General features: G+C 37.3%; 1 protein-coding gene across 1 annotated transcript in view; it reads right to left on the reverse strand.

Moving 5' to 3' along the window:
• Positions 1-7,164: 7,164 nt before the first annotated feature.
• The window catches only part of TRAM1 (translocation associated membrane protein 1), a 14,886-nt gene continuing 875 nt past the window's right edge, over positions 7,165-21,175 (reverse strand). Inside the window, exons 2-11 of the mRNA XM_015619032.3 lie at positions 18,836-18,899; positions 18,144-18,265; positions 17,825-17,941; positions 16,865-16,923; positions 16,381-16,465; positions 13,775-13,845; positions 13,581-13,685; positions 12,949-13,092; positions 11,893-12,053; positions 7,165-8,680 (exon numbers count right to left, since the gene is read on the reverse strand). Of these exons, the coding sequence (XP_015474518.1) occupies positions 8,607-8,680; positions 11,893-12,053; positions 12,949-13,092; positions 13,581-13,685; positions 13,775-13,845; positions 16,381-16,465; positions 16,865-16,923; positions 17,825-17,941; positions 18,144-18,265; positions 18,836-18,899 (1,002 nt within the window). The 3' untranslated portion in view covers positions 7,165-8,606. The remainder of the gene's footprint in view (positions 8,681-11,892; positions 12,054-12,948; positions 13,093-13,580; positions 13,686-13,774; positions 13,846-16,380; positions 16,466-16,864; positions 16,924-17,824; positions 17,942-18,143; positions 18,266-18,835; positions 18,900-21,175) is intronic.

Here is a 21,175-nt window from a genome sequence, read left to right on the forward strand (position 1 = left end):
CCAGTCAGACAGTCAACCCATGGCCATCAGTTTAATGAATTACAAAACAAAGCACATTCATAGTTCATAGCATGATTCAGATACTTTGCCATTTCTTAACAAGGCTACCCAAATCCAGATGTTCAGGAAAATTTTACCCAGACTCCACCAAAGTCCCAGGAAATTCCTGAAGGAGAGCCATATTTCTTATTATTTTTCCAGAGATAGATTTCCCTGCACTGCTTTCTGGCAGCAAAAGCAATCCTATCAGGACCTAGAAGAAGCTAGAGCCAATGCAGGATGTTTTTTCTCTGGGCAGACTATGGTAAAATTACCCAAAAGACAACTACAAAAATTAGTGGACTACACTGTTTTCCAGTGTCACACAAAACCATTTTTTATTTTTTTCCATATAAAAGAGGGAATGTATTAAAGAAAAAAACACTTCCTTATTATGGTAAAAAAAAAAATCTGTAGGCTGCAACTTTTAACTTGTATTTTCTGAGAAGTTGCTTTAACCACTGCAGGCTAAGTTTTCATACAGCTCCTGCAGTGCCTAAAGGGAGATGTGAGATGTCCAAGAGCAAGGCTCCTACCAAACAAGTGTCTCCCACTGGCAGAAAAAAGCTGAAATTTCAGTGCAGAAAAAAAAAATCATAAGCCTTTTTAACAAATAATTTCATTTTGAAAGCACTAAAAAATTGGAGGAAATAGACAGTTTTCTGTATTTTCTCCCACCCCAAGGATTCAGCAAAGAAATCTGCCACAGCACAGTGTACTTGCCTACAAAACTCATCTCAGACAGAAGATGCAATCTGAGGCTTACTTTGCACTCTCAGTGCTGCTTTTCATCTAAGGTGTTGCACTTTTAAGCTAAGATAAAAGCTTTGATACTGGATGCTTACATTCTGTTCCCTCAGCCAGTAGTGAGGAAGTAGATTCTTGCCAAATTAGGACACCTTCCAAGCCCTGCACAATATAACACAGGTTTTAGTACCATGTCAAAACTACAAACAGATTGGTCTAATTTAATCCAATGCATTGTTTTCTGAGTTACAGCAAAAATGCTTCTTAAAAGACAACAAGTGATTTTCGCTGAAAGTGCAGAAAAAAAAGCGGCCTTTGGGAGAAATTCTTGCTGGCTACCAGTGACCCGGAGTCAAACGCAGCTGTGACAGCCTTTGGTGGCCTCTAGTGGCTGTTTTGTCCGCATCCCAAACTCATCACATGGTTTGACTCCCAAGAGCCCATCTGCTCCGCTTCCCATCCCTACTTGCTGGACCACTCCAAATCTGGCATCAGAGTGAGACGACGAAATCGAGACGGGCAGGAGGGGAAAGATAAAGTAGGAGTTGTTACAATCTTCTTAGATGCCATGTACCCATCAAGATCTACCTGTCCTCACCACCTACAGTAGATTTCCTGTCACCTGACAGGTATAAACAGTGGCAAGGTAGCTCTTGTTCTTAAAATTATGTTTTCCATTGATTTTCTAACGCAATTTCTTTTTAAGCCACAGCTTAAGCTGTGATGTCCAACAATGAAGTCAAGAATGTGTCTTCATGAAAGATTAATCTTCACTTAACATTGTTTTTCAATTAGTTTGAGGATTTAAAACTTACAAATGCAGGTCTTTAAGAACGAAATATTTAAGTAGTTCAACAGTTCTTCAAAAGCAACAATTTGATGTGAAGTGAATGTAGAGCTCAGGGGAGCTGTAGACATCCCCTCTACAATGTATCAAATCAAACCTAATGGAAAGTAACATTCACAGTAAAAGTTTTCTAAAAGCAGTCTAACTTTCCCCAAGTTGGGTACAGTTCTCAGATCCCACCACACTGTCAAATCACCAACAAAGCATTGTGGTGATCAGATCAGCTCTGAACCCATCGATCAATTTCAGATTGGATGAATTTTTGCTCTTCTGTATCAGGGAAACTGAAGTCTACAAAGGCTTTACAAGCTGTTCAACTGAAGGGAGTGGAGACACTGGAATAACAAGTTCCCATTCTGCACCAGACACTGCCCAGAAAAGGACTCTGTGTTCTCCAAGTTCATGGTTACTCTCAAACTGGAAAGTGCTAATCAAAGGACACAAAGTGCTGCACAAACATTACAGCAAACCTCCTTCTCAAGAGGGAGGGCCATTGCAGTTTCTGAAGCTAACAGGATGTTTGAAAACCAGATCTGGACTCCCAATAATTTTGTGCAAGTTCCAGCTCCAGCCCAAGTTACAAGCCATTTCTCTTCAGCCTAAGCAGATTTCCTGTCTCTGGTGTTCACTGGTTCAAGTGAATGGCCCCAAACAAAACACTGTATTTGCCTTTGAGCAGCATCTCCCTTATGCTGCTGGATCATAAGCAAGGCCAGAAGCAACCTACATGCTTCCATTTTTGTAACAGACTATTCAAGCACAGTTTTAATTCAATACTCTTTATTATGATATCCAGGAAAACAATAACAAGGTGATTGCTTATTACAGCTTCCACAGACTGGGGCTCCAGACCTCATTGTCCTGGGTACACACACGCGCACGCACACACACGCACGAAGGACAACTCTTGCCACGAGAACTTACAATCTACATAAATGAAACAAAGATAATGATTAACCAAGAAACAAAGAGGAGGAATCACCTGCATGAGAACATGAGTTAAGTTTTGGCTTGGTTTCTAGTCTGGAGCTCAAGAGCTGAAATTCCTACCCTGTTATGGTATTCTTGTCACCATGGGCTGAATATTTACCTGTTGATTACAGTGCAAGATACAGTCTTCAACATTTAAAAACAAATATAAGGAGACACAAAGCTCTAGACCGTAATTTTTCAAGTGGTGTACAGCAAAACTACAGTCTAGAGATTCAGAGATCTTAGGTGCCCAGTGTCCTAAATGAGAAAGGCAGTGAGAGTAAACTGCAATATGCAAAGCAAAACCATCCAGGAATATCAGCTTCTGTTAAACCAAACTGACTAACTTATTTGTTTTTTAGTCCAGTATATCAAATTGCCTAACACTCTCATGTCTGGCATGAAGAAGTAACAACTACGTTGTGCTGAACGATAATGCCTGACCTATAATGTTAACCACAATAAATACGGACAAAGAATGAATACTGAAATGCTATTGAATTATAAAGCTACACTTTAACTGCTCCGATTCTGCAAAAAGTTTCAAACACAAAAAGAAGTAAAAGGAGCTGTCATTTCTGGCACTCACATCACAGGCTTGCCATCCTTGAGCTGGATAAAACTAAAGTATCTGCAGAAACCTAAAATAAAAGTGACAGGACACATAGAAAGAGATCAAGAGCAAGTGTATTGGATTCAAAACTAGGCCGTATGCTTTTTTTTTTTAAACCAGAAATAAGAGTTGTTGCCTTTTGAATTGGCAACATCAAAAGAACTTCTCTAAGAGGCAGAAAGCAGACAGCCTACTGCTGCTGCAGCCCAGCACTCCTCAGCCATTGCTCACCAAAGGGAATGGACAGTTGCACACACAAAAAGCAGTCCCATTTCACTCGCAGCACTTGCTATGTGGGTGTGAGCTATATCCAAGCTGTATTGCAATTTATTCATCCTAAAGAGTTTCAGTTCCCATTGAGCAGGTTCTGCTGACACTCAACATATTGACGCGCTTATTTCTTTTGCATGTCTGATCCAGAAACACGCCAGCACTGATCCTATTTTAGTTCTGAAGAGCACACAAAATTTCTTATTGTCTACAGATTTAGGGTTATCAGATCCAAAACTGAGTAGTTCAGGGAGCAACGTGAAGAGGGGATACTCACCAGACATCCACCACAATTTACGGTATATAAAACAACCCCAACAACAAACTGACAAGCATGGGCTAATCCAGTGCTCAAAAGATAATCCACAGCTCACAATGTAAGAAATTCAAATATGATGAACAGATGATAACTGACGTCAGTCCTTTGAAGTCTTTCTTTTTAAAGGATTTTCTAAATATTCCCCAAGCCCTCATTTTGTAGGACATTTTTGTACCCTGCACCAGAAATAACCTAAATATTTGCATAACAAGATTCAGGCATTAAACCACAGCCCCCCCCTCCACACACCATCTCTGTATGCAGGCTCCCACCAGCCTGTAAATGTTACAAACGTCACCACTGTCTCTATTTTGTGTTCAAGTCCCTTCAATACTGACATTTTCCAGCGAGAACAATTAGGACAGCAATGACTGCCGCTGCAAAGGGAGCCTATTGAAACTGCTGATCTCCAACACTTACAACACAGGCCCAAAGGGCTGAGTCACAAATGGAACCAAACCCAAGTATGACCTAGGAATCAGCTGGTGAACTTCCTGAAAACAGGAAAACAAAATAAGAGAAACCGAACAATGCCAAGACACGCATGCAGTGTCAATTTACAGTTCTTGCAAAGCTCTCTGGAAGACCTCTTCCAGTACACAAAGGGTTGATGTGTAGAAAAAAAATAAAATCTCACACCAAAAAAGCAAAAAACCCATAGCTTCCTGGCTGTTAAGGAAAGTATTGTTTGTTTGATCCAGGACAATCTACATTTTCAGAATCCCTATTTCTATACTGCCAGTATCCTCTTGCACTGCTTGGAAACCCTGATGACAGACAGAAGGTATCTCAGTACAGTAAACCACAATGAGTATTTCCCCTTCCCCCACAAGATCTGAAAAAATCCATTAATATTTAATGGATTTGGCATGTAGGAACTACCAGAGAGACCAGGCCACTCCTGGGACTGGTGACTGAAAGCCTTTAAAGATCTCCCACACTGTAATCTAGTGTAATTTTTAAGCAACACGCTGCTTGTTGAAAGAAAGGGGCAGCTGCCTTAGACCCTGATTGATCTTTACCCTGCAACTTTTCTTCTTGCACATAATTCTTCTTCTTATACATAATTACTTGTAAAACTCTGGGGTTACTATTAGGCAACTAACCCAATGAAAAAAACCCAAACATGCTTGTTTTCAGGTGTACCAGCTCCCTGGTCTAGCTCACCATGCAAACAGAAAGGCTTGCTAGCTAAGGCAAGGGACAGAGCCACAATTCCAGCAGCAACCCACATTACTTTCAGGCTAGCATGGCTATGGAAATCCTCCCTTTCCTTTCCTTTCCTATCAAATTTTGCCCCCAACAGAATCAACTCAGATGCAGTCAGTCAGAAATCTTCAAAGAACAAAGGACTGCAGATGTGTATTGACCCTTTTTACAGAAATCCAATTACCTATACCAGAGGACCAAGCCCCAGACTGCTTATTTTGATTCTGGGTACTATAACTCATAAACATGACTAAAATTTTCAAAGGAAGAGTATTTAGAAAAAAAATACCAAATGATTACAGATAACTGCTGATTTCCTAAATGCATTATATTCCAACATACATAATTTACCTTCAGCATAAACTCAAGTTAGAAGAAATAGCCTATGCATTTTCTCTGCTCAGCAAATTCCTTCACCACTCCTAAGTCTGGGCATGGGATCACCAGAAAAACAGTATTTCCAAAGAGTGTTTTCACATTCATGGATGATTCAAGCAGGAGAAAGCAGTCTTTTTAACCAGTCAAGGAGAAAGTGTCCAGATGAAAACTTAAACTCTGAAAATTAATTTCAGCTGTTCTGCATTCTTTGGTTGTACTTTGAAATTAAATATAATCACTTTAAAAGTAAAATACTGGTTTTGAGAGAATATTCTGGCACATAAATACATATTTGAGGGTCAAAAAAGGCTTGAAATCATCTGCTATTAAATTTTTTTTTTTTTTCTTCTTGTCAAGAGTTTTGACAAGATGGGGCAAAGAGAAAGAGGTTTAAGAGAAAAAAAAAAAAACCCAACCAAACAAAACCTATCCACTGTCTGTGTAATTATTCAATCCAAATCCATCTAAATGGACAAAGCTTTCTCTTTGTGGGACCTGCTAATTGATGAGGATAAATTAACTACTGCCTATTTTATTTGGCATAGGATATAATGAACTCCTCAGTCATTTCCATTTCTAATTTTCTTGATGCCATAATTAAGAAAACATGATTAGGCAACTAATCTTCTTCCATCTTACTGAATCCCAGATTACAAGCAAAGAGCCAAAAATGCAATAACATTTGAAAATCAATTTTAAGCAATTCAGAAGAAGCTATCCAGCCAAACAATACTCTTACACTAAAACAAATAATAACAAAATAGAAGTCTCAATATCCTCTAAGTTTATAAGTGTTTCCATCCCAAGGCAGATAATTAAAAATTACTGGTCTTGCCTCATCAAACATGATAAATATGTATTTTTTGTTATGAGAGAAGAGACAGAAAATACTGGCTTCCAATACCTTCAACCAAATTCTAGAACAATTGTTGTTACTTTCCATTACTTTGCAGATGCCAACAACTCCTATAAGGCAATGATGAATATTAAGCCATTGTGGAAACAAAAGTGCTTTTGTAAATGTCCAAAGGACAAGAATGTCTGTCCATAAGGCCAAAAGGAGATAAAAAGCAATGTCAGTATTAACAGTCAAGAATATATTCTTCTGAAGTTTTTGGAAATTAACCTGAAGTCTACATTTCAAGACTACTGTGCCAAAGAATGAGGTTTACAATAAATAGTTTGCCTTAGGGAAACAGCTATTACAACCCTCAGACTCCTATAAGTCTTGAAGATCTCAAGAGGTACCTTAAATGCTTACTTCATAATTTGTTTCTCCACCCTTTATGATTCTTTCAGCCCCAGTACAACCAGATATCACAAGCAAACTGATTTAGAGTCCAAGCACCAGACTAGACACTTAAAATTTACCCTCTTTGGTTTAAGGTACAAGTTGAGAGCAAGGCACACAGAATCTGTGAAGGTTTTTCTAGAAACATCAGACACAAAACATGATTTTGAACAAGAAGTATATCATGTACATGATTCTCTCAAAATTTCCGAGTTCCAGTTTTCCAGTTTCGTGGCCAGATTGGACAGATTTGCAGCTCTACCCCTTCCAATTGAGACATGGCATACCTACTTCTACTGAAGCAGACTGGACATATTAGAGGGCACAGAGTTCTCAAGCTAAGCAAGTCTAAGTCTGCCAAGTCCACTTCAGGAGCTGTGAACCAAATACTTGGGAACTGTGACTGTAACCAGATGAAACACTTAATAAATGATACTGTAATAACTCTAAATAGCACTTAACAACTGAAGAATGGATAGTTACTTGTAGTGAGGATTTTGTACTAGAAACCTTTATTCTGAATAGTAAGCAAAATTGAACTCTAGAAAATACAGAATGCAGATTTATAATTTTGTTTGGTATAAACTCAATTATAGTAACAGTTTTTAATTAAAATTATTTTATTTATCAGCTTGAGTGCTCATAATTACTCCTTAATCAATAAGCAGTTCAATACTTGGGTTAACTTGATAGACTAATTCAGCAACTTCTTCTTAAGACTGCAATAACTGTCTCACTCGTTCTCAAGTGAAACAGGTTGAATTATACCCATTACAAAAGTGTACAGAGAAAACATCATCTGCATATTAAACTGGAAAACTAACTGGACAAAGTTTCACATTGAATACAATTATGAAAGATAACGGAAAAATTCTTCAATTTAGATTTTTCCAGTTGTAGTAGAGGTCACAATAAATCAGTTTTAAGAAGCTGTAGCTTTTAAATATTTTTTTCATAAAAATATATATAGGAGAAATCAAACTATTTCCTAACAGAGGTGAAACAAAGCAAAGCAGTTAGAATAAAGGAATGTTTCTCATCACTTGATCCATTTATCTAATCCCCTCTTCACAGAGCATTAATTGCCTCCCAAAACAAACACAACACATTGTAACAACCTCCACCCATAAAATCAGACAGACAGGTTTTCCAAGAAGGTCCAACGCACACTAATTCTCCAAGATACGTACACTTCAAAATCACAGACAGAAGTGGACAGTGCTAATCAAACCAACTGTTTCTATGCCCATAGAAACCTCCCTTCTAATTTTCAGGTGCTAAAAACTATATCTCAAAAAAGTGTTGTGCTCCTCGTAAGAGATTTCTAACCAACAAACAATAAGACTCTGCAACATTTCCAATTAGTTCAGTTTTGTTTTAATTATATGGGGCAATTCTTAGAGCAGACATCGTGCAGCTAGTAACTACCAGATAAAGAGGTCTATTGGAGTGGTCTTGGAATCCCAAATTGAAATGTAAATTTGAGTCAAGGTAATTAACTGAAAACCCAGAGTATCTGAAAATGCATACTATGTTTTTGCTTCAATTTTGCAATACTTCTTGAGGAACTTGGAAAAAGTGAAGTTGGTAGAACAGTATCACCAAGATTACAAAAACTGGAAGGAAATAATACACTGCAACAGTGATCCTCATTAAGTTATTTCATCACAGTAAATATTTAAAAAAGCGTCAATGTTTTTTTAAAAAGTGTTGAATCCTCCCCCCAAGTATCTGAAGAGAGATAAACCTTTTTCCTTAGTCAAAATGGTTTTTTAAAAAAAGTTTCTCAAAACAACAGCAATAATCAAAAAACATGAATTGTATTTTCTTTAATCCATAATAACTCTAGTGCTGAAGGGCCATCCATGTAAAAAGCAGATTCTTTGGGGACATTAGTCAATTAACTTAATAAAACCCAGTTTTACGAGGATTTATCCTTCCTGCTGCGAGGCGAGTCTGCTCCGTTTGAGGTCACTGTTCCATTTATTCCATTTTCTAGAAAAAAAAGAAGAAAACATTTTTCAAGTACAGTGAGATGCTTTATATATTATTACATTTTTGTGGGTCCTACACAAACAGCCATTAACTTATTTTCTGATTTACCTTTCTCCTACCTTTTCTGTTAAACCTCTTAATTATCATTCAGAGTGCAACAGTAAAATGAAGTTTTTACAACGTGCAGTATTTAAAGTTTACTACAATAAATTCCAGTTTCCTAATGTGGCCAGACACTGAAATGTGTGCATTATATACATCTAGACTGAAAATCAAGACCAGTTATGGTATTTTAGGAGATATTCTGTGAAAAAGTAAAGTACAACTTGATGATGAGACAGTTCTGTGAAATTCTAGAGACACGACATAAACACAATTCTTCGCTACAGGTCTTAATTATTTATCCCACCTACCTCATAATTCTTGCTAAAATTACACTCCTTTGCTTGCCTATGCAAATATTTGATACGCAGAGGAAATCCTTTGTACACAGATATAATTTTTAAAGTATCTACTCTAACATACAGAATTCATTTATGTTATGATAAGGATATTTACATGGCTAAGACAGACAGAAGTAAAACACTAGTTCAGATTTGCAATGAGTATGTGCAGGTGGAAAGAGTTCAAAGTCAGGCACACCTACCTAAGAACAGAAAGCAAGAACATGTTACCAGCTGCAGCTCTCTAGTTCTATCCCACTTCAGGGGTAGAAGACCTCAAGAAGTTTAATCTGTTCAAGTATCACAATGATGATTTTGCTTTTTTTTTTACTTTTTGCTAGCAAAAATTCCTCCCAAACCAACAATGCACACGCAATCTGTGGATTTATAGTGCATACAACTAGTAAAGTGGAGCAGTGTGATACCATAGGGAATTAAAAGTATCCCCTTTATTCAGTTTCACCACAACCAAGGAAACAGATGTTACCTGACAGTAACTATAATTATAAAGCAGATTTAAAGAGCACAGTGCATAGCCAACTACAATGCTTGCAGCCTAGCACTTCTGTTCTGATTTATATCATTCTGACTTCAAGCAACAGCTGCTGGATTTCTGGGTGCTTTTAAAAAAGTATTTTAAATATATATATTTGTATATTTTTAAAAAGGACTGGTTAAATTTATTTTCTCTATCTGCAGATGTGCTGAAGGTCACTAGAGAGTGTGGCCAGGCAACAAAAACAGTTGTTGGCCTCCTGCTTTCTGCCACGACACCCAAATGCTCTCATTTATGCAAACAAGCAAACAAAAAAAAAGTAACCATGAGAAGCACACATGAGCACGAGACCAAACACAGGCCTGAAGAGTCAAAGTCTGTTTGACCACATATCTGGCTGTAAATGAAACCACCATTTTAAGCCTGCATAAGGTGGTCTTTGGATATTTCTGAAAATGTTTGAATTATTTTTAAATAAAGAAACTTACAAACAATCAATTAGGCCCAAGCCAGTTAACTGAAATCATATTTTCTTAAACAGTTTAGGTAAAACAAAGAACACGAATCAGCATGTGGCTGGATATCCCACCTATATCACCACCCAACTTTATCACCAGCAGGATTTTTCTACTGTCATTTCTTGCTTTTGGCATAGACTAAAAATTAAAAGTAAGACATTTTATTGTGCCCTGGTTCCCAAAAAAATATTCAACCACAAAAAAAAAAAGATGTTCTAAACAGTTCAATTGCATATATTACTCTTTCAAAAAGACTGTTTTGCTGCACCCTATGCAAGGACTCTCAATAGACAACATGAGTATTCAAAACAGAAGAATTTGAATGAACTGAGTTCTTTTATTTCCATTTAAAATAAGGAATAAAATTCTTCAGTGTTCAAGACAGGCATAGTTCAATTGTTTTGTGAATTAAACCACAACTCCAATTAACTGACTTTTCCACTATTTGTTTACCACTTGCAAGTCTCCATTGAAGTTGGGTGAAACCCAGCAGATTCACTAAACTACATGAATGAAATAGATGAAGAGATTTTAGAAGCTATTACATTTCTGACTCCCTAATTAAATCACCACCAAGGCACATATTTTAAAATCATTTGACATAAAATACTTAAATTAAAAAACCCGAAGTGAGAAGGCCATAAACATGAAACTCTGATTAAACAGGACACTTACATAGGAAACTACCTTCACTCAATTATAAAAAAAAAATCCAACTGAATTTGCAGAGGAAAAAAAAACAACAAACCCCGACACTACACAAAAGCCAAGTTGTGGTAATTATGAACCATTGTAAAGGTAGTCCAGCAGTACTCTAAAACACACAATTTTAATAAAAACAGAAGCCTGGGAGAAATAACCAAATTATTGATCTCCCACCACAAATTTCAGTTCTCAGTGCAAATGGTCTTGACACACACTACTTTCAATACATAACAAGGTGGAACAGGTTGGTAACACATGATTGGGAGCAAAGGATAATGCTGAAGAAAGACTTTGAAACAGCTTCTGCCGTTTCAAAAGGGTGCAGAAGTTATTCAAGCTAGCAACTAAATACACAGAAGTTGAACTGTTGGTGTGTCAGCCATAATGAGGTACCGGGATGAAATTTTTTTCTTTTAAAGAGCACATATTTTTTTCTTGGAGGAAAGAGTATTCTGTTAATCTTTCATACCCTTTTCATAGAAAGGGAGTGACATAATTAAAAAGTTAAACCTGGACTCAGTTAATTTCCAAATGCTTCAACACAGGTTTAGAGTAGTAAGGTGTTATTACCTTTCCTTAAGGAAAAGGAATCAATTTCTGTTTTTTGTAAAAACAGTCCAACACAAAACTTTTTACTGGGTGGATCATCAAACCATCTCTTTGCTCTAAACCTTCAGAATTTCATGGCAATGAAAAATAAGCTTGAAATCCACTGCAATAAAATTTTACAAATAAACGTGTAAGAGAACAGATACAAAACTGAATCTGTTCCCTTTATGTAAGGGAACAAAACATAGGCATGACATACTTTGTTCAAGCAATTAAATTAAAGAAAATAAAAATATCATACTGCATTAACTAAAAAACCCCAGTAATTCCTTAATTTGGGCAGCTAGAAAACCCAACATATAGCAGTTTTTCTTAAAAATCTATTTTTCCCACAGTAATATTCATCAGTACTGCTTCTGTGGCTGAGTCATCTCACTCACAAGTTAAACACAAAATGCTTTTTTGAGAAATCAAGGCAACAGAAAAACTGAAACTACAAACCTCTTTCTTTTCTGGAGGTCTTTCCTTTAGCTGATACAAACTTCTTTTTCACTGACTGAGGCTGAGAAGAAGAATGCTCTCTCCACCTCCGAAGCTGGAAATTAATGAACTTCCACATCATAAATGCTTGAGTCATGCAGATGGAGGCCAGCACACTTATTCTAGAAACAAATAATAGGTAAAGTTTTATCAATAAGTTTGCCTCATTAATCAAACAGAAAAGGAAGGTAGAACACCTCAGGTTTTTTGGCAACTTCTACCCACTCCTCCTGTGGAGTGGGAGGATGTGGAAAACATCCATTTTCTAAACCAGGAGTTTGTTTGCATAGGGTTACATTGAGCTTAAGCACAGATGATCAACACTGGATAGAGTGACAGTGAAATCTTTATCCATCAAAACTGGCAAGCACTAGGTTTCCTCTCCGCTGTCTTTCTCAGAATTACTATCAGGGTACCAGGTAGTAACAGCTGAAAATGGTTCAAGAGTTGCAGCTCAGAGTATCAATTTTGCAAGATAATGCTGACACTGTCAAAGTTTCAGTAACTTCTATTTTCGCATTCATAAGAAGGCCAGGCAGTTGGATCACACAGCAGCAATAGGAGCCATAATAAAGGCAGAGAAAGAGGCAGTAATCTTTAACCAAGACCAAAGCTGCTCTGGACACAATGCTCTGACCTCTAAGATAAACTCACAGCAATCATATCTAGAATTCAATATACTAAACTTTTTTCAACTAACTTTAAAACATTTTAAAGTAGTGTCTGTAATTGGATATTCCTTTTAACTCTTCTTGGGTTTTTTTCTTTTTTTTTTGTTGCTTGGGTTATCAAAGAAAAGAAGAGTAACCACTTACAGATTTCTCAGTTGTAGACTAAATTCAGTCAATTAATTTCAAAGCGCCTTTAAAGTTTCTAATATAAGCTATTCCTGTTGATCCCATTGGTTGTATGAAAACACTCATTCAGGATTACTGGCATTAGTGCCTGATCATTTACACTGTGTATTTAACATGGGTTTGCAGCATATGATTAAGAACTGTTCCAGGTTTACTATACCTAACAGCCAGGATATTAAAGTTCCCAGTACTGAAATTCAGCTGCTGATCTTCTGCTCTTGCCAGTCCAAAGCCAAAAGTGAGGACTGAGAGAATCAAGGTGAGAAGCCTTCCCAAAACAAAAAGAACTGCCCACAGTGAAAATCTAGAAATAAAAACACCACAAACACTAAGTAAGTTTTCCATTCAAAACACATGTACTAACAACACAAATGATTACCCTTCACCATGCAAATTTGTTTGAAACATAAGCACTTACCTAAATACATAATTTTGCACCTATCTTAAATGCATCTTGTATTATGTTATGAAAGCTGTTAGTTCCTACAGAGCTGGCTGTATTAGCAATCTATCCTGTTCCTTTCTCTACACAATTTTTTAAAAAAACCCACACTCATATACATTGAGAGATTTTATTTCATTTAGTACTGCTACTAATATTTACTTAAATAGGATAAAACAAGATAAAAAGTATACTGATGATTTAGAAATAGAAGTACTAACACTAGTCTGGAGAACTGTGGTCACTTAAGAAATACTGTTTGAACTCCCTTGTAATTTTGGTTTCTGGTTAGTTAAATGCAAAAAGCTCTAAGACAAAGTACACAAATTTTAAAGATAAAGACTATTTACCCTTTCTGGTATTTTTCATCACTGAAGTAGAAAAGACGGGATATGTGGAAAAGAAATTCAACGAAGTAATGCAATACCAGAAGAACAAGTCCAAGATGGGTCAGACTATCAAAATAAATAAAACAAACATTCAGACATTTTGTTAGATATTTAAGGCAGAGAATGGAGTCAGCAAAAGTTTAAAACTGACTTACTTCAGGAGATAGGCTCCAGCAATATGAAAGAGGTAAAGTCCAATGTAGACAATCTGGCGAAAGATATCTTCCTATTTGGAAGAAAAAAGTGACCATGTGTTATAGACAATGTTATACAGGATTGTACTATGTTATCTGCTATTACAAACTATTCCCTAGTCTTGGAAATTCTTCTTGGTGTATCAGCTACCTTAATGTGGCCTGGTCTGGCACTGAATTACTCAGCCTGGATCAGCCCATTCCACACATAACTTACTGCTCAACTACCAGTAATATTCAGTATCTTACATATGCTACTGTGAGAAACGGCATCAAACATGGAAAGATGTTTTTTAAAAGGATCCACTTTTATTTGTTATGACCACTGTGAATTTATACAAGCTATTACAATACTTATTTTGTATGTATTACTGTATCATCAGATCCTACAGTTCCACATGTTCACTGCCCATCAAATTGTCAGATTGCCACAGAATAAAATAACAGTGTACAAATCAAAATGAAAGGTTTTCCAAGTGTTGACATCAATCTGAAGAATTCAAGGCCATCCAAAATTCTGGCACACTGTTTCTGGCAAATACAGAGAATATTGTTATTAACCAGTCATGCTAAAACACATGGTCCCACTTTAAGCCAGGCTTTAGCCAGCCCTATTAAACTGATCACTTCATGGAGATGAAATAATAAAGAGGAAGACACACAGCACATGGGAAGCAGATTGTGTCATCTGTGAACAGAAGAACCACTGAAGTATGCCAGATCACAATAAAAATCTCTTTTGGAGTGGTAGTAGCATTCATTCAGTTGTGCTTAAGAAACTCCTCTTTCTTGGAAAGAGTCTCTAACCTTCAAGGAAGGATCTTTAGCTTTATATTGTACGCATGTAATTAAAAAAGGCCTAAAATTTAAATCTTTCAAGATCTATACTATGTTATTCAATACTCAGTATCAAATCCAACAAACCCTCAGAATCAAACAATTATGAGAATAGCAAACATCACACTCATAATACCCAAAGAAAACAGGTAAAGAAACACCTACTCTAAATTATCTGAAAGAAAAAAAAAAATTAGTTATTAGCCAGTTTGTTCAAGAGAAGGAATAAGGCAAGAAAGCCAAGATGGAAGAGGTTAAGCAGTGGTTAAAGAAATATCATCTATGAGCTTGCTAAAACAAATGAACTACCACTCTTAAACTTAAGGCAAAAGTCAGAGGGCACAATTTCAAGCAGTGACCAAGTAAAACACTACTATTCAACATACAGCACTTAGGGTACTTGTGACACCCCTCTTGAAGTTATTTTAAGAAGAATCTCCACACTTGGCTGTCAAGACAAATTTGAAATTTAAAAAAAAAAAACTGAAGTAAAATTTTTCAATATTTGAAAATATTCACTGGTGCAATAGGGGAACATCAGCTGCAGTGCATCTGCAAAACAGTATTCATACTGCATCTGAGCAGCATAAGAACACTGCATCTCGTTACTATTTTACTAAGCCCCTTCCAGGCTCCTGTACAAAGATTTGTGGTTATGTAACACCTATGTTTCATTTTCTTGAATAGAGCAGAACTGGCAACAGATATGCAGCCTAGTTACAGAGCAACAACAGCCACAGAATGGTTTGGGCTCAAAGATACCTTTGCAGATCACCTAGTCCAGCCTCTACACCATGGGTAGTGACATCTATTGCTTGACCAGTTTGCTCAAAGCCCCATCCATCCTGACCTTGAGCACTTCAAATGAAAGCAAATTCACAACTTCTCTGGGCATTGTTTTCCACTATCTCACCATCTTCATCATAAAGAATTTCTTCACATCCACTCTACACCTACCCTCTTTCAAAATCATCGTTCCTTTTCACTACAGACTCCAATAAAAAGTCTCTCTCCATCTTTCTTAGAAAGCCCCTGTCAAACAGTGAGAGGTCACAAAGTCTCCCTGGAGCCTTCTCTTCTCCAGGTTGAACAACCCCAACTCCCTTAGCCTGCCTTCATAGTAGGGGTAGTAGGGGTGCTCTAGCCCTCTGTTCATCTTCATGGCCCTCCTCTGGACCCTCTCAAACAGATCCATACCTTGCTTGTACTGGGGACCCCAGAGCTGGATGCAGCACTCCAGGAGCAGTCTCACCAGAGCAGAGTAGAGGGGCAGAATCCCTTCCCTCTACCAGCTGGTCACTGGTAACGCAGCCCAGGTGACATCTGGTATTTTGGGGTGCAAAGGTACATTGCCAGCTCATGTCCCATTTTCATCCACCCATTTAAATACTATTTAGATCAAATCCCAGATTGTCATACTCCTTTGATGTATAGAATTATTCACAGTTTATATTCTACACCTATATCATGAGTCATGAAGCAACTGTGATTTCACTGAACCTCTTCAAACCATCAATTCTGAGAAACAAACGAACAAACAAACAAAATAGTTGAAAAGAAAATCTCACAATCACTTTGCTGAAAGGGAAAATTCTTTCAGTGGATGACAAACACCAGTAATTTTTATTTACACAACAGATATTTAGCAATTTTATTGCAATTACGGTTTAACTGCAAAGAAAAAAAGCCGCCTTGCTCTGGAGTTCCTCCCATTTATGTTTTGAACTTACTTTTTTAGTTTTCTGAAAGTACAGCTCTGGAAAAGCATGAAACCAGTATGCCAACTGTAAGATGTAGAAAAACTTCATTTGAAACCTGTACAATACAGCAAGAATTGAAGAATATTATTATGAATGAACTTAAAACATTTCAAACATTTCAGAAACTTCTAGTGAACTCATTTTATCACTCTCTCTTAAAGAAAGAAAAAATACAGATCCTTCATGCCAGCAAAGTCTAAACTAATATTTTTAATAACAAAATCATTAAGACAAAGCTTGCAAAAATGTAATTCTTTAAGTAATAGCCTACATAAAAAGAACTTTGTATGCTACAAGTTGTCAAAGAATCGAACCCACATAAATATGACCAAAAATACTTTAGTGACTAATATAGTTTTACAACTACTTATTCTACACAGATTGTTCATGACACACCCTAGGCTTAAAACACTCCCCCCTCTCCCCCAGCAACCCTGTAAGGAGGAGGCCTTACGGAATCAGAGTGTGCGGATAGTCCCTCCACAGAGAGGTTGGATCTGATATATAGTTCTCCTAAAAAAAAGAAAAGAACAAACAAAAAAACCTCAGTAAATGCTCTAAGATGTTACTTTCTAGTCAGAAATAATGACTGGACATACATGCATGCATTTATGTACATGCACATGTGTACACACAAAGATACATTTACATACACAAGCAAAAGCTGCAGATCTATAAATTTTCTTTTATTAAAATTCCCAAGAAATCACAAATAAACAAACCCAAACCAACCCAGAAAACAAATCCCCAAAACAAGAGACAGTTGCACTGGCTTATGAAAATAAAAAGCAACCAAACAATTCAAGTGATTATTCAAGACAGAATGTCCTTATGAGATGGAAATTATTCCAGGATTACTACAGCCACAAATCTTCACTTGTAAACTGCTGAAAAACTTTGAAATTGACTAAGAGAAGGAAAGGTTTTCCAGGAGTTATAATGTTAAAATTAAAAAAATAAAAAGAAAGAAAAAGAAAAGGTAGTCTTCCCTTTCTATGAGCTAAGCTCATACACATCCAGCCACTAGTAAAGAGTAAGTCACCTAAAAGCCTGAGGTTACAGCCATCTGCCATATATCCATTCCCTAGGCTTCAGAATGCTATGTATGATGTTTTCTAAACATTTATTTTGTTAATAAACCAACACCAAAAGCCTTCAGAGAATGAAACACCATAATAAAGTTAAATAATTTTCTCTTATTCAGTTTGACAGTAAATCAACTCAAGACTGAGCAACAGTAATATGACTGAATTTATACTGTTATGACTACAACTCACACAGAATCCTTAAACTTGTCCCCACTTTAATATTAAAACTGACTACAATCAGAAAATAAGCCAAAACCGTATTTATCATCAACATAAGTGAATTTTCTGAAATCTCATAATACAAATAGAAGAGAAAGCATACTTACAGAGACAAGAATACTCGTTCCCCAAACACAGGAGAAAAGGTAGAATGCACTAAGCTGCCCAGACTCATTGAACTTGCTATGCTTTGTTTTTGAAAAGTGCATTTTCCTGTTAATTTTCTGAAATGAAAGTCCACTGTTATTTATATGCTGTAGTACTTCATGTTTATTTGGTAATTGCATTAGAGTATCTAAAAGTTTTAATGTATGTTTTTACAATTAAAAATTTTAATACAGAAGTATACTTTCAAGTTAATAGTCTTAAAGTCTAATTAAAACCAGACAATTATCTTGATGAAAGGAATTAATATTTTGTACTTACATCCAGTACATACTCTTGAATTATAGCATGTATGATTATTGCTACAAGCATGTAAAAGAAAATTGTAGCCAAGTCTTTGATGCCATAGTAATAGAGAGAGATTGTTTCTGCAGATTGTTCTTCTGAAAGACAAACAGAATTAACTGTTAGGCACCAACACAGTTTAATGGTTCATAAGTTTATTTCTCAGAGTGAAACCTTTCAGAAAGAAATAGCTTGTAGTCAGCTGGACAAATAAATAAAAATCAAATTAAACTGCCACCATGAACACTAGACTGTTTATAGTTATCTTTTCCATCATACCACAAACTCAATTTGACTCTGGAAAGATGCTATAAAACTAAAAACTTAAGTGCACTTAGGAATCTTACCGAAATGCACTGAAAGTGGACAATAAAAATATGTTAAACTATCACCACACGCTGACTATTAAAGATGATCACCTGCAATGCCAGAGTAAGAACTCATGTGAACTTATCTACCAGTCAGATGGTGTTTTGGCACTAATGATGAATCCAGCAGAACAGAAACATTGTCTTTAACTTAATTAGTTAACAGTTTTAATAAAAATGAAGTGAAATCCTTGCAAGCTGCTCATATTCTATTAAAATTGACAAGTTCCCTTCCTGCCAAGTCTGGCATACTAATACTGTCTGTGATACACTGTCTCCTAACTCCTGCAAGATACATACCTGTGGCAGGAATGGTAACATTATACTGAAGTGTAACAAAAATGACGGCTGCTTTTGCTGTAATCTGAAAGAGAAAAAAGCAAATATGCTGCAAATTCTCATGGAAATAAACTACATTAAACTGAAAACATTCGCCCACGGTTTTGGCACCCTTACCCAACACGTCTGTCTCCTCCCAAAAAACTGACCAGCTCCCATTATCTCAGCACTGCACCTGACTTTCCAAGGGCAGCACACATGGTGTGGTCTCTATAGGTTTGTTACAGAATACTCAACCTGCCAAACTAAAGATCCTTGAAAAGGTTACTTACAAACAACCATTCCTACAACACTAAAATAAAAACACATGCTACAATTTGGCCTTTAGTCCATACTGTATTACTACATTAACAGAATGTACAATATCACTGAGTCCCTAGACCATGATGCATTCAGCAGTGGCTGAGAATAAACTTTATTTAAAAGTACTTTTTTTACTTGACAAAATTTGGAAGTCAGTTATCATATTCATAAATCTGTGGGTGATCTGAAAAATGTGGACAGTGAAGGAAAAAAGGCATAAACAACAGAAAACAATTTCAGGCCAGTGGGATACCAACTCTGCACAATTAGCATTCTTTTGACCCTGGGGATCCTTTGTCAAGAAGCATAAAACAAATGAAATTAAATTTAGCAGTAGTGGTACTACCCCTTTATGATGAGCTGTAAGAAAACCCAGAATGAATAAAAACAAATTGAAGAGAAGATGCTGTCATAATAGCTTTCTTTAGGGGCCGGGGTGGGGATATTCTAAAACCCCTAATATATAAGATAGAGTACAAATTCTTATTTGTCAATAAGCAGAAAATAATTTTTTACTATAACACATCTTTGTTGAATCCCAACATGAATCAACATGCCCTAAACGAGAGGGAAAAATAACTGTGCTTTACCATATCATGATCAGATGGTTTCTCATTGCTGTAAAAGCCCAGCATCTATGTGGTAATTACTAGGGTTGACAAAAATCCCAAGCTCCTTTAGGAGCCCCTGGAAGGATCTGTTGAGCATCTGAAGATAACGACTAGGTTAATGCTAGTATTAACTACTCACAGGAAGTGAGATCTTTAAAACCAATGTTTTGTCAACAAGCCCTAGATTTTCTATGAAACCCTGAATACGTGGCAGGCTGTCCAGACTATGTAACTTCAGGGAATCCAGCTAGTTTGCTCAAAGTAGCGAAGTTGCCTCAGGCTCCCTATTCATCAAGGGAGCCCTCAGAGGACAATTCAAAACAGTACTCAATTCTGAACTGCCCTTTGAAGGCTCTGTCAGCTACTCTCTTGTACTGGAATTGTACAAGTCAGGCAGTGTAAACACCTTACCATACCAACATTAACCGCAGCAAGTGACATCAAGTACCTATATCAAAGCATTTAAAACATTGCAACATACCACATCTGTACCGACAATCACACATGGCCTTTTTACACTGGGTTAGAAAACACAGTGGGTTAAGAAAAACTGGAAACAGAAGAATTCTTCACATTCAATCCCCCAAAACCACTAACCCTAGCAGAAATACTGTTAATACAGTAATTCTGATGTAGGTACAAAAAGTAACAGTTTAGGTTTACCTCTTTAACTTCATTCCCCAGAAAATCACCATATATAACAGTTGTCTTGGTGATTTTTGATAGCAAACCCAAACACAACAGAGTAGCGGGTCTGCCCTGTTTTCTCTATCTATCTATCTATCTATCTATCTATCTATCTATCTACTTCCTAACTCCACTGGCCTTTAGTGCTGAGCTGTACCATCAGCTGGACCAAACCATCCTGAAAACCGTCGCTATAACAAAAAGGTTCACAACCCTTAACAAATGTCTAAAAAAATGCCTGAACAAATGCCTAAAATACCAGAAACATTTGGTAAACGGTGTCTTAATTTAATGACCAGTGATCTTAGATCACTGATAACATTTTGGCAGTCGCACAGGTAAGTTACCTTTCCAGCGCCAAAAAGGCACGTTTTAAAGCACCCGCATTCAACATGGGGGCCCAGGGAGCGGAGGGCCTGCAGCAGGGCCGGCCCTCAGGCCGGAGGGAGAGCTCCCCTCTGCCGCTGCCAAACCTCGGCGCATCTCGGAGGCGGGAGGAAGCGGCGCGGGTGCCCAGCCCAGCCGCCGGGAGCCCCGGGATGCTCGGCGGGAGGTGCGGGGCCGCGGGCAGGGGGGACCCGGGCAGGGGGGACCTGAGTAGGGGGGACCCGAGCGGCGGCCGTAAGGACACGTCACCGCTGCCTTCCCTTCCCGCCGCGCCGCCCGCCGGGAGCCGTAGTGCCGGCGGGGCCCGGCGGGG

Source organism: Parus major, chromosome 2 (assembly GCF_001522545.3).
Source record: "Parus major isolate Abel chromosome 2, Parus_major1.1, whole genome shotgun sequence".
NCBI classification, from domain to species: Eukaryota; Metazoa; Chordata; class Aves; order Passeriformes; family Paridae; genus Parus; species Parus major.